The following is an 11,856-nucleotide window of genomic DNA, read 5'->3' as shown; positions in this document are numbered from 1 at the left end:
CTCAAAGACAAACAAGGCGATGTATGCAGCTCTTTGCTGGCTGCTTCGAATTACATCGATTCCCACAATGCGTGGGATCTGCCGAATTTTTTTTAGACGTTGTTGTCGCGCCCAGTCGCTGTTCCTGATTCACATTGCGCCGATATAGGCGGGGGTCAGCCATGTTGGGTTGTAAGCACAGCTGGTCGCGTGACTACACATAAAACGTGGTGGTCACGCGCGGACACGCAAATGGCGTTACACGTGCGCTTGGTTACGAGTCTGTCACTCTTGCACTATTTGTTTTGTCTTTGGGTTCATGTTTCCTTCGCGATAATATTTCCAATCAGTAATTGTAAGAAGTCAAGGCAGCGTGCTTTTATTGAGGCAGTCATAGCTTTTTTAATGAGAGAAACCTAACCACCAATCACAGAAACAAAAGTTTTAAAATACTAGTAAAACTAACCGGTGCACCCCAAAACAACAACAAAGAACCTCACATAGCCTGCTCAGACCTGGAAGAACAAAAGTTCTTTATAAACTTGGTTACACGGTCTGAAGATGTCAAAAAGGGCGCAGGACTAAAAAGGCATCTCAACCAATCAAACGAAGTTTCTTCTTTCGATCAATAAAGTATCCCTCGCTCTCAATGCAGGAAACATACGGCACTTTATTAGAACATCTTCACACAACCGTGTTCACATGGCTTCATACACAACGCAGTCTTTCAAAACGCCTTGTTCGAAAACATTATGCTACACGTTTTTCGCACTTGCATAGCATTGCCCTGTGCGTTTCAAAAACCTTTGAAGTCCACACCTGGTCAGTGGTCTAAACAAAAGACTTTAGTCCTGTTGTGGCCAGTAGATAAAATCATTGAAGTTTTTTTATTATAATATAGATGCACGTACATATTCCCAGCTCATTCATTGCTATCTACACGCAAGTGAAGATTGTACTAGAAGTTCGCAACGGTGTCGCAACAGTTTCTCACTCATGGGAACACTTGGTGGTGCTAGTCGCTTAATAAATAAGGCTGTAGGCACAAAACTAATCCTCTGCAAGCTCGCTATATGTGACCAGCCTGTTTTCAACGCAACCTCTATGAACATTAACGGGAAATAGTGTTTTTCTATTAAATGAAGTTTTAGATAAAATGCTACCGCATCTAATCTTCCCGGTGTCAAACGTATGCTCAGAAACACACAAGGTATATTCGCTGCCGTTGTCTTGAAATTCGAATATTCCACATTAAATAGATACGTCATAAAAAACAGGTTTCCGCGCAATGCGGCGCCTGTAACTGGGTCCTTATCTAAACTCAATTCGCAGCGTAAGTTCTCCGTTTTCTATGAAGCCGCCTTCCGCGAGCTTTCCTTTTTCTATAAAGAAGTTCGCCGTAAAATGGGAAGTACTCTCTCTGGACCAGCAAAAGGGTTCCCATGGACTACGGCGTTGAAAAGGAAGAGATGTTTCAGGATGAATTCGTACCGCCTCTACAGTAACATTGGTGAAAGGAAAGCTGGACTTTCCCAAAGTCTTAATGCAGTCCATACGCATAAAAAAGTCTTGTGAGAAAGGCGACGCCTCAAAGATAATTTTAGCGCACATGTCCCTGTAGTACCAAATATTCGCGACAGTGAGCACTTCTTTGTCTACGCTAAGTACACTTGCGTTTCCCAGGGTCACATCGAGAGTCAAAAATATGGAAGCAGTGGGGCCCGTGGTACACCAATATGACGCAATGTCGGTAACATCCGAAACCCATAGTTCATTTGCGCGCTTATAAATCTGCTGGCGCAGAAATTCCAGAGTCCTCACTGTTTCGTCGATGAACACTTCCAGCTTCAACGGGATCAAGCTATCTTGCATCCTCCTTGGGATATCTTTTTTTCCCAGAACAGCAGGGGCAACGGATCTCTCTGTTTCGCTAGATTCGTTATTCTGCTCGAAGGATTCGAGCACTCTCCGCAGAGACTGCTCTTTTTCCGTGAGCTTCGAAGAGAGATTAGCCTCTACCTTGCTCACATGCTCTTTTGTCTCGCATGCGGAGTCCCTTAGCGCATCTACAAATTCCTGTAATTTGGATGAAAGATCTTTGAATTTATTTTCGGTGTCCCTAAGCATGCGCGCCATTAGCTTCGACTGGGCCTGCACGTCTTGCTTCAATTCAGTTTGCGAGTCTCTAACTAGGCATACCACTTCCTGCATTTCGGAGGCGTCGTGTTGCCTTGACTGTTCAACGAGTTCGTTCACTTGGCTCTGAACTGATGACAGCTGATCGCTTAAGGGGTCTCTGACAAGTATCTTCACCTCTTCCAGGCCAGCTGTCAGTTGTTGAGTCATCGTCGATATGATGTTCGACTCTATGCCTTTCAATCCACGCAGGCAACTACTTTCAAACGCACTGACTGCGCCACTGATGACATTCAAACGCGCGGAGTCCCAGGTTCTGGAGAGTCCGCTCATTTGTGTCTGAAGAGCGGATAACTTTTCCAGTATTGCACTCTCGTAACAACTTGTGGGTCGACTATCTTGCCTGTTCGGCCGAGCACTGCTTGCACAAGAAGCGCTCTGTGGGCACCCGGCAACACAGTGTGCTGCGATGTCTGTGCGCAGTATTCTTCGTTCGCAGCGTGGACACTGGACAGCGTGGAAGGCGCATTCTCTGTCGAAGTGCAGCAGTACGGCCTCGATGGTGCCTACAAACTTGCAGCCGTGAGCATCATTCCAGCAATGAGCCTGTAAGGTAAACGTAAATTGAAAAGATAAGCAGCTCTGTTTTGAAGCAGTCGCATTTACTCGGTGTAAGCACAGCGAAGAGCCAATCGATACGTAAACATTGTAATATAACTCAAAGGTAAGCGCCATGCACACAGTTTTTAAATGCGAAATATTCGACCTTAAATAGGACCAAGAGCTACCACTTAATGTAGCCAGTGATCTCGACATGCTTGGCGTACCCACCATAGGGGCAAAACTTCCATTTTACACAAAGACATCGATCCACCTTGTAATGCTTGACTCAAAGCAAGAGTTCGGCATAGGCTGCTACTCGATGACTGCATCGCACGAAATTTATTCCCACAGTGCGTGGAATCTGCCGGATTTTTTTAAAAATCGCTTTCAAACATGGGAAAACACACATTTCATTGCGAACCGTACGTTCTACAACAAAGCACCCAAGCAAAACAGGCATGCGTGTTTCTCCCCGTTCTTTTTCTAGCTTTTATAACATGCTTCATTTACAACAAATATTTCAGTTCTGAGCAAGAGCCGTTTACTGTCGTCTCAAAAAGAGACGACATTATGGCTGACCTTCATTGTCTAATGAAGGTCAACCAAATAGTCTCGTAGTCCGTTCTGCCGCACAGTCACCACAGTGTCGATAATGATTATAATATCTGGAGTTTCACATGCCAGAACCACGGTGCAAGAAATGCTTAGGTGAGCGAACGACGCGAAGGGAGCGCTTGTTGGGGAGAGACGGTTAATGTTCTCGTTTTCCGCGTGCCGAGAGATGGCGCGCCGGACTGAGGGCCATGGCGGGCTGGTGGCAAAATTCCGCAAAGCACCTCCGGCACGTGGGCGACGATTTCCAAATCTGATAAACCGAGTTATCCCGCAATATCGACGACCACCGGACACGTCACGCGAACGGCCCGTTTCGTCGCTCATCGCTGTGCAGTGCATTTTCGCGCATTTGGTGTTTGGCCTTCTCTGTCCACGTGCTACGTTAGCCGTGCAGTGCACGCACTTTTTCTTGTTGATGCTGTTGCTTTTTGAGCTGGTTCTTAAATATGTCTCTTAAATATGTCATAGTGGTCAAGTGTTTTTTTCGGTGCGAAAGAATGGGCAAGTGCTCTGTGCCCTTTTGCAAAAGGGGCTGTAAATCTTACAAAGAGAATTACGCGCTTTTCACGCCGCCAGCTAACGAAGAAAGGCTTCAGGCATGGAGGCATGCTATACCACGAAAAGACCGCGTGCTGCAAAGGACAGATCGTGTGTGCGAAAGACGTTTCGCTCCCCATTTTGTCCTGAAGACATGGTCTGCTGAGATCGACGGTCATGTTTTAATGTCAGGTAAGAGGGGAGCTGGGTTCTATAAGGGTGCTGTGCCGTCTATTTTCGAAGGTGCTCCGGATTACTTATCGAAAAATAACAAGAGCCCTCGCAAGACGGTAATACGGCAGACATGTCGCGAGCTTCCCTATTCCCTGCACATCTACACTCGGAAAACGCTGTGAAGAAATCCAGCCCCGTTCACTCGCAGGGAGCACAACGATGGATCAAAGTGCTGCTGATGGAAACGACGACGTCGGTGAGACCACAGAAGCCGCAAATGAGTGTCCAGAAAGGTCGGCATTTGATCAACTGTTCGCCTCGGCTTCAAACATGTGCCTTCCATCTTCGTCGTTGACAGTTCACAAAATTGACACGAGCGAGTTTAGAGATGTCTTGTTTACCGATGCTTGTGTGCTTCACACCAGATGTGATGGCCCCGATGTGCCGTTTAACAGAAAGTCTGTACACGTCAAAAGTGACATGACTGTACAAGTGTTTATTTTTGGTAAGCCTGTTGCATCCAGTGATGCGGGAATCAGTTCGTTTGTTATGTTGTTGTTATATGGTATTTTTTTGGCACAAGGGCCAGTGGTGGCCAAAGAGTGCCAGGTCATGGTATGGGATGTGATCAATGAGGATGTTAGATGGCTGTATAAGGGCCTAAAATTGTTCGCAGTGACGGTGCGTAAAAAGTATAATTGCTAAAATCATGACAGTGGCGTGAATTGTGTGGTGAGGATAAATCAGTAGTGCTTGCGTTACTAAAATAGATCATGGAGGTAGCACGAAAACCTCACGTACGCCCTTGAGACCAAGGGCTTGAGGTAGGTGCTTTCTCTTAAGAGACTACCTCAACATCGACCTCTTGTGAGAGGCCGTGCTACGGATCACCTGTGTATATGATGTGAAAATTACGAAGTTCTTTGAAGTATCTTAAAAGATATTCATATTTGAAAAACGGATCCTTGCCTAGCAACATTGCTGGGTGTAGTGGGATTTGCTGTCGGACTGGTACTGGAAAATGTTTTCTCCTAAGCACTTCAAGTTCTCGGCATTCCAACAAGACGTGAAGGACTGAGAGTGGCTGGCCACATTTATCACAGCTGGGTGGCTCACCACCGGATAAAAGGTACGCGTGTGTGCTGTGTGTGTGTCCTATTCTAAGTCTGCATAATGTTACTTCGGTGTGGCGTGTCTTTGCAGTGGGCGTCCAACTACAAAGGTGTGGCTTAATCAAGTGTAATTTGTTATCTAGTTCTAGATCCCATGACCTTTGCCAGAAGGCCCTGAGCTTTTTCCTTAAAAAGGGTTTCAGGTCCGTTACGGGAACCCCCGTAGATGTATTAGTAGCATTTACGTGGACAGAAGTGGCTAGCTGGTCAGCCAAGACATTGCCTTCGATGTCTCTATGTCCAGGCACCCAGCATAACACGATATGTTGGCCAGATGCATACATGGTGCAAAGGAGTGCATATAGTTCCATCACTACAGGGTAATCAGTTCGTTTGCTACATCGGTGTCCGACGTAGAAGATACGGTACGAGCAGTGGAAAATTTAGAGGTTTGCTCAGGAGGACCATGTTGGAAAGATTTCTCTAATGTTACTCCTCAGTGCGCTTACATCGGCTGTCAAATGAAATGGAGGCACAACAAATGCCCATTGGTGTCACCCGGCAGCGCCATTTGTCGGTCCTGCAGAACCTTATTTGACACTTTGAGGAAACACGCTGACCGGCGCATTGCAAGAGCTCGACAGAAGCAACCACTTAAGCGCATCAGACTTTCTGTGACACCTTCTCAAAATGAGAAGCTTGAGGCCTTGCGGAAAGCTGAAGGTGCTTTGCAACGGTCCCGAACACGACTGACGAAGCGCAATCAACTGCTCGCAAAACAGCTTCAGAGCAGCAGAGAAGAATTAACAAAGCTGCGGGATGACAAAGTCAGAGAGAAGTTTCATGGACTTGATATTCCACCTATGCAGCTTGTTCTCTTGGAAGAATGCATCTCTGCTGCTCGAGCAACAAGCCCAAGGAACAGAAGGTACTCTGACGACTGGCTGCTTCTGTGTCTATTGATGCACCTTTGTGCGAAATAACGACGTGTTGCCTTTGCCGTGTGTTTCCGCGATAGGGAGATACATTAATATAGTGGGCCTCAAATGTGGCTTTGACGATGAGTTTTTCAAGGCTCTGAAGCTTCAAAATTTCACCAAGGACGCCTTTAAGCGTAGAGGAATGCTCATCCTTGATGAAATTCAAGTTAGAAAAGAAATGTCTGTGAACTCAGAGACAATGACTGTTGGTCTTGTGGATCATGGTGAGGATATTGGTCACGAAAACGAATTAGCTGATCATGGGCTCGTTTTTGCATTCGCACCATTTGGTGAGAACTACTTACAGACAATAGCAGTATTGGCTTCAAAAGGACCAACCAGAGCGACTCTTTTAGCCCAGTCGCTGCTTCAGTGCATTGGGCGCTTAGAACAGGCCGGCGTTATCATTGATGGTGTTGTTTGCGACGGCGCATCTACTAATAGGGCGATGTGAAAGACATTAGGAGTCAGTGGTACTAAAGGGCGTGTGGTAAATTCCTTTGAACATCGATCAGATCCCCCAAGAAAGGTGTATGTGGTAGCTGACGCGCCACACCTTTTCAAGTGCATACGGAATCGTCTTCATCACAAAAAAATCCTCCAGAGGAAGGGCAAGCATATAAAATGGTCATGCTACGATGACCTATTTGTAGCAGATACGAGAAAGGCAGGAATGCTTCGAGTGTGCCCAGAGCTCTCGTACAATCATCTCAATCCGTCAGACATGCTCCGCATGAGTCAAGCTGGCCACACAAATTTTCAGCCAGTCAGTAGCAAAAGGACTGCAGTTTTATGCCCGTCGAGGAGAACCGCGGCTGTATGATGTCGAGCCTACTGTGTAATTTATGTTTCTGCTAAATGATTTGTTTGATGACCTAAACCGGCGCTTTCCAGCTGAGGGATTGACACCAGGATGCAAGGATCTTGACGTTCTCCTCAAGGCATCTGAATGGCTTGATGAATGGGAGAAAGAAGTGCTGCGGGGTGACATACACAAGGACCGTTTCCTAATGCAGTCTACAGCTGATGGATTGCGGGTGACACTAAAGTCTGTGAGGGAGTTATCATTATACCTTATGGAGCACTGCGGCTTCAAATGCGTCCTCACAGCAAAAATGAATGAAGACCCTTTAGAGTGCTTCTTCGGTATTATCAGACAAGCTGGTGGCCAGAATGAGCATCCTACTTTTCCAATGTTTTTACAACTATACCGTATGATGTCGCTCTATTCACTGCTGAAACCACCGCGCTTTGAAAACTGTGCAGCTCCAGAAAAGGGGCTGTCTACCTTCATTACTCTTGCCGACTTCAGGGAGATATTTAAAGCTTCAGCCACACATCGCGCAGACAAGGTTGCAGAGCTCAAGCAGAAGCTCGATGGCTTAGTAAGCACCGGAACATGGGAATGTGACGAAGTATTCGAACACGATTATTCAAATGCCACTGTGGTCGAATGCATCATTTATTACGTGACAGGCTTCGTCGCGAATAAGGCGAGCAAGGAAACATCCTGTGCTTCTTGCAAACAGGCACTCGAAGGGAGAATGGGCATTTGCAAAGTTCCCAAAGCAGAACTGGTTAACTGCAAAACAAAATGTTACTTGAGGCACCCAAACATGCACTTCTATCTCCTCTTCAAAGCAGCTGAAGAACATTTCTCAAAGTTTGCTGGAGAGAGGGATGTTTACGACAGAACTACGGATGCTGTGCTGAAAGAGTGAGTTCACATTTCCGTGTGCACTCGATAGGGAGGACATGCTGGCAAAACTGCTACACTATTACATATGTCTTCGCATGCGCCAGTATTGTCGACAACTGAGGAATAAGCAGGCCATGAAAAGCCAAGAAATGCGAAAGATGTCGAAACTCGTGTAAGAACTTTATTGTTTGGTTGACCTTGTAAATGTGTAACTTGTCTCTGCTCTGTACATATCGTTTTGTGTTGGCAAAATTTACATGCTGTTTTCAATATTTTTTCACTTGAATAAATCTTCATACAGTCACGCAGTAGCAACGCCTACATATTTACCTTAAATGTAACAAGTTATCGTGCAACACAGAATCGCACACCGTCCTCGCGAACTTGGACGCTAGGTCGCGTAGCTTCTTCACAGTCATAGAAAAGTCTTAGCTGAGATTTACTTAAGTTATTCAAAAACAAGGACCCATAGGACCGGGACTCTGCTTTCATAAATTGAAACCAACATTGACATGCGTTTGTTTAATTATAGTTGCGAAGATTAATGTCACAGGACTTCACAGTTGGAGATCCGGTGCGGCATTTTGAGTTTCCGAATTAATTTTGATTACTTCGGATTCTTAGATGCGGGAGAAATCAGAAGAAAGGGTATATTCTGCATTCCGCTCGTTTCGAAATGTAATCGGCCGTGGTAGTAAACGTTTGACAAAGGGATGTGCTTCGCCTCAGCGACCGTATCAATTGAGTGAACCGTTATAAGAGGGTGCCATTTCTTCTACTAAATACTTCAGGCACCATTGCATTCGTCATATTTGCTATATGCACACTGGTTAACTGGAAGAGCTTCCACAGTAGGCGCAGGCTCTGGCCGCTGTGCACACGGCGACGTTCCGTCCGCTTGAACGGGTCGTAGAGTGCCTCGATGCACGCGGTTGTCAAGGCAGCATACCGCGTCGAAGTTGCTAGCACCATCTCACTGGCTTCTTGAGAAGCAGAACATTATCGCGCAACGGGTAGTCTTGGCGTTCGCTCACCTAAAGTATTTCTTGCACCATGGCCGAAACCGCGATAAGAACATGAGGGACGCCGTAGTGGAGGGCTCCGGAATTTTCGACCATCTGGTATTAACGCGCATAGACATCGCGCAGTACACAAGCATCTAGCGTTACTTCTCCATTGAATACGACGGCCGCGGCCGGGATCTAATCCGCGACCTTCGAATCAACAGATGAACATCGTGGCCTGACAGTGACTAACGGTCAAAGGCTGAGAAAGAGGTTGTTTCAATAAAACGAGCAGCTGTGAAAACACTGACTCCAAAGACAAATAAAGTTAGGGAAAGGTAAGGGGGCGTTTACAAACCTAACCAAACAGTTTTCGATGCTTAGAAAGTAGCTGCTGATGCATAACACTGACCTTGAGGTTGTTCTTCGTCTTGGCAGGGAGCTTTAACTTCTGGCACTCGTCTTCGCAGAAAGGCTGGGCGTCCAGGGGACAGATGCTTCCGCCATCTTGGACGACACACCCCGTCACACACAGCTCGCACAGAGCGTGCGAACAGGGCAGCACGACCGTCGTGCTCGGAATGACGCGACACACGCAGCACGAGTAACGGCTCAACGTCAACTCGTCGTCGAACCGCGTCGGCCGCCAGTTGACGCCGCTCACCGAGTCGCACAGTCGGTGCAGACCTCGAATCCCTCCGCGATCAGGCATGGTAGCGACGACTGCAGAACTTGCACGTTGGGCTGCTTCGGCCGTAATCTCGCTCGGGGCCGCAGACGTTCGCACGTTCGCTGTAATCACGTGACTGCAGATAGTGACGTCAGATGTGGTGGCTCCGTGGCTGCCGCCGTTTGAGTGTCGGCGCGGATAAGCGCTATCTGCACATAGCGCTCTTGAGAAAAGTAGGCGTTTTCTGCAGAGCCACGTTTCCCATTGCGCTTCGACGGTTTTCCGAACCCAACTGGCTCAACCGTTTTGACACAGACATCGGCAGTGGAAAGCGGCAGCTTTGCTATGCTTATGAAGTGAAAATTCCTGCAGATCCTACTCATGTGGAAATCGATTTCACGTGAAGCGTTCCGCGAGCAGCTGCCTAAGCCATGACATTTTTTTTTCTTTGAGGCAAGTGTTACGAGGTGAACCACGTCTTTGTGTAAATTGAGTAGCTGTGGGCAAGGTATGTGTAAACTGGTAGAGAAAAGTCCATAGAAGCTCACGTGTCAAAAAGTTGGCGGTTAGTTGCCCTCGTCACCATCTACGTATGGTGGGGACAACTAACTGCAAGCAAAACATAAATATAAAGTATGACGTCACACCTAATTTAAACGCCTAATTTTCTTGTCCGCCCTAATTTAAACACCGAGCAAGGAATTTGCATGTGTATTTTCGACACCACCAATTGCTGTACCTTAGGACAGGCTTTCGAAATAAAAAAGAAACATCACACGAGGACGGGCGCTTAAAGAACTTTTTGAATAGTAACTCTAGAGAAAATCTCCACTATGCGCCGTCCCCCCCGCCCCCTCCAAAAAAATCTCGCTTGCACCACACAACGCATTTTTCGTGAAATCCGGCTTCGCTGTAAGCTGGTTAAGTGCATCACACAAAAAGTGGAGGCGTATTCCTTCTTTTCCTTCATCTCCTGATAATAAAAAACGCGCGAAACGTCAAGAGAAATCGGATATCCTTTCTTGGATTTGAACCTCTTTCGATAGCTTTATCTATATTTTCAGAATGCAATGAAAGGAGCTTCAACTCGCTGTCAAAACTAAATTTCTTCTGCCTTTCTCAAGTTCCCGAAAGTGCATTTCTTTCGGCTAGGCCTGCGTGCCCATATATACATATAAACACACATATTTTGTGTGTGTGCGCGTGTGGGGGTTTGTGTGGAAATAAAAGTAAGCATCGCGGTTTCCTTTCTGTGCTGCTTTTCTTTACCATATATTGATTACCGTGCAGGAATGCGCGCTATCAAGACGGCGTCGAAAGCGGCCTCGCGTTACCGGTGATCACTATCTCAAAGAGAAGGCCGCTCGCCGCGTTCCGCTTTGTCGCCGCTTGAAGGCGATTTGCTCCAAGCTGAGAGAGCTTTCTTTCTTTCTTTCTTTCTTTCTTTCTTTCTTTCTTTCTTTCTTTCTTTCTTTCTTTCTTTCTTTCTTTCTTTCTTTCTTTCTTTCTTTCTTGCTGTCGGCGTCGGGCTTTTAAACTGTCTTGCCTCTTGTGCTCTGCGCATTGTCGCCTGGCCTCAAACCCCTCCCCCCCCCCTTATCCAAACCATGCGTAGCATTCATGTTCTCATTTATGGAAGAAAACTACTGAGACGTTTTATTGCAAAACCAATTCAAGAATAAAACAAGGCAGCCATTTCATAGCTTTTCATTTTTTTATTGCCCCAGAACCTTCTAAAGTGCTTTCGCGTTGTTGTGAGTGTTTTTCTTATTCTTTCGGCTTTATGCCGCTTTCTACCTATGCGTATACGTTTCCACAACAGTTTCAAGTTCTCTTTAAAATGAGCGCTTTATAACTTTTTTTAAATGGTTGTGTCCCTTCATCAGTGTATAGCTTGCTTGTTTTATAGTTGCAGCGTATGACTACAGTGAACTAGAGTATGATGAAAGTCTGCCTTTTTTTTTTTGTTAAGCGTATTCTTTGCTGCATTTTCACACAAACAAAACAAAGAAATCAAGTCACGAAATAGCACCTAGGTACAATGAACGCAACCAAAGAGCTCGAACACATGCAACGTTATTTTTCAAGAATACTGCCTACGATGCAATAACGAAATTCACAAAACAACGTTTAAATAGTCGAGGCAACAAAGAAGAGACAAAAAAGATACACGTGAGAACAACGATAAGGCAAGGGGATGCATGTGAACGCGCATTTGCTCGTTTATTCTAAATACTTCTCACGCTTTCGTTTACCATTTTCTTCGAAAACGCTCGGCTGACGAAAACATTCGGCTGCGTACTTCTATCGCAACCTTTTTTTTTTATTTTTATAAACGCCAGCCCGC

General features: G+C 46.1%; 1 protein-coding gene across 1 annotated transcript; it reads right to left on the bottom strand.

Annotated features, from left to right (window-relative positions):
- Positions 1-488: 488 nt before the first annotated feature.
- LOC119406298 (TNF receptor-associated factor 6-like) lies at positions 489-9,596 on the bottom strand. Its single transcript, XM_037673033.1, has 3 exons — positions 9,252-9,596; positions 2,179-2,721; positions 489-494 (listed from the first exon to the last, which is right to left on the bottom strand). Exons 1-3 carry the CDS (start codon positions 9,549-9,551, stop codon positions 489-491), a joined length of 849 nt encoding a protein of 282 aa, XP_037528961.1. The 5' UTR covers positions 9,552-9,596.
- Positions 9,597-11,856: the final 2,260 nt, after the last annotated feature.

Source organism: Rhipicephalus sanguineus, chromosome 10 (assembly GCF_013339695.2).
Source record: "Rhipicephalus sanguineus isolate Rsan-2018 chromosome 10, BIME_Rsan_1.4, whole genome shotgun sequence".
In the NCBI taxonomy this organism is placed as follows: Eukaryota; Metazoa; Arthropoda; class Arachnida; order Ixodida; family Ixodidae; genus Rhipicephalus; species Rhipicephalus sanguineus.
The sequence above is the reverse complement of the archived record's forward strand: the minus strand, read 5'-3'. Positions and strand labels throughout refer to the sequence as shown.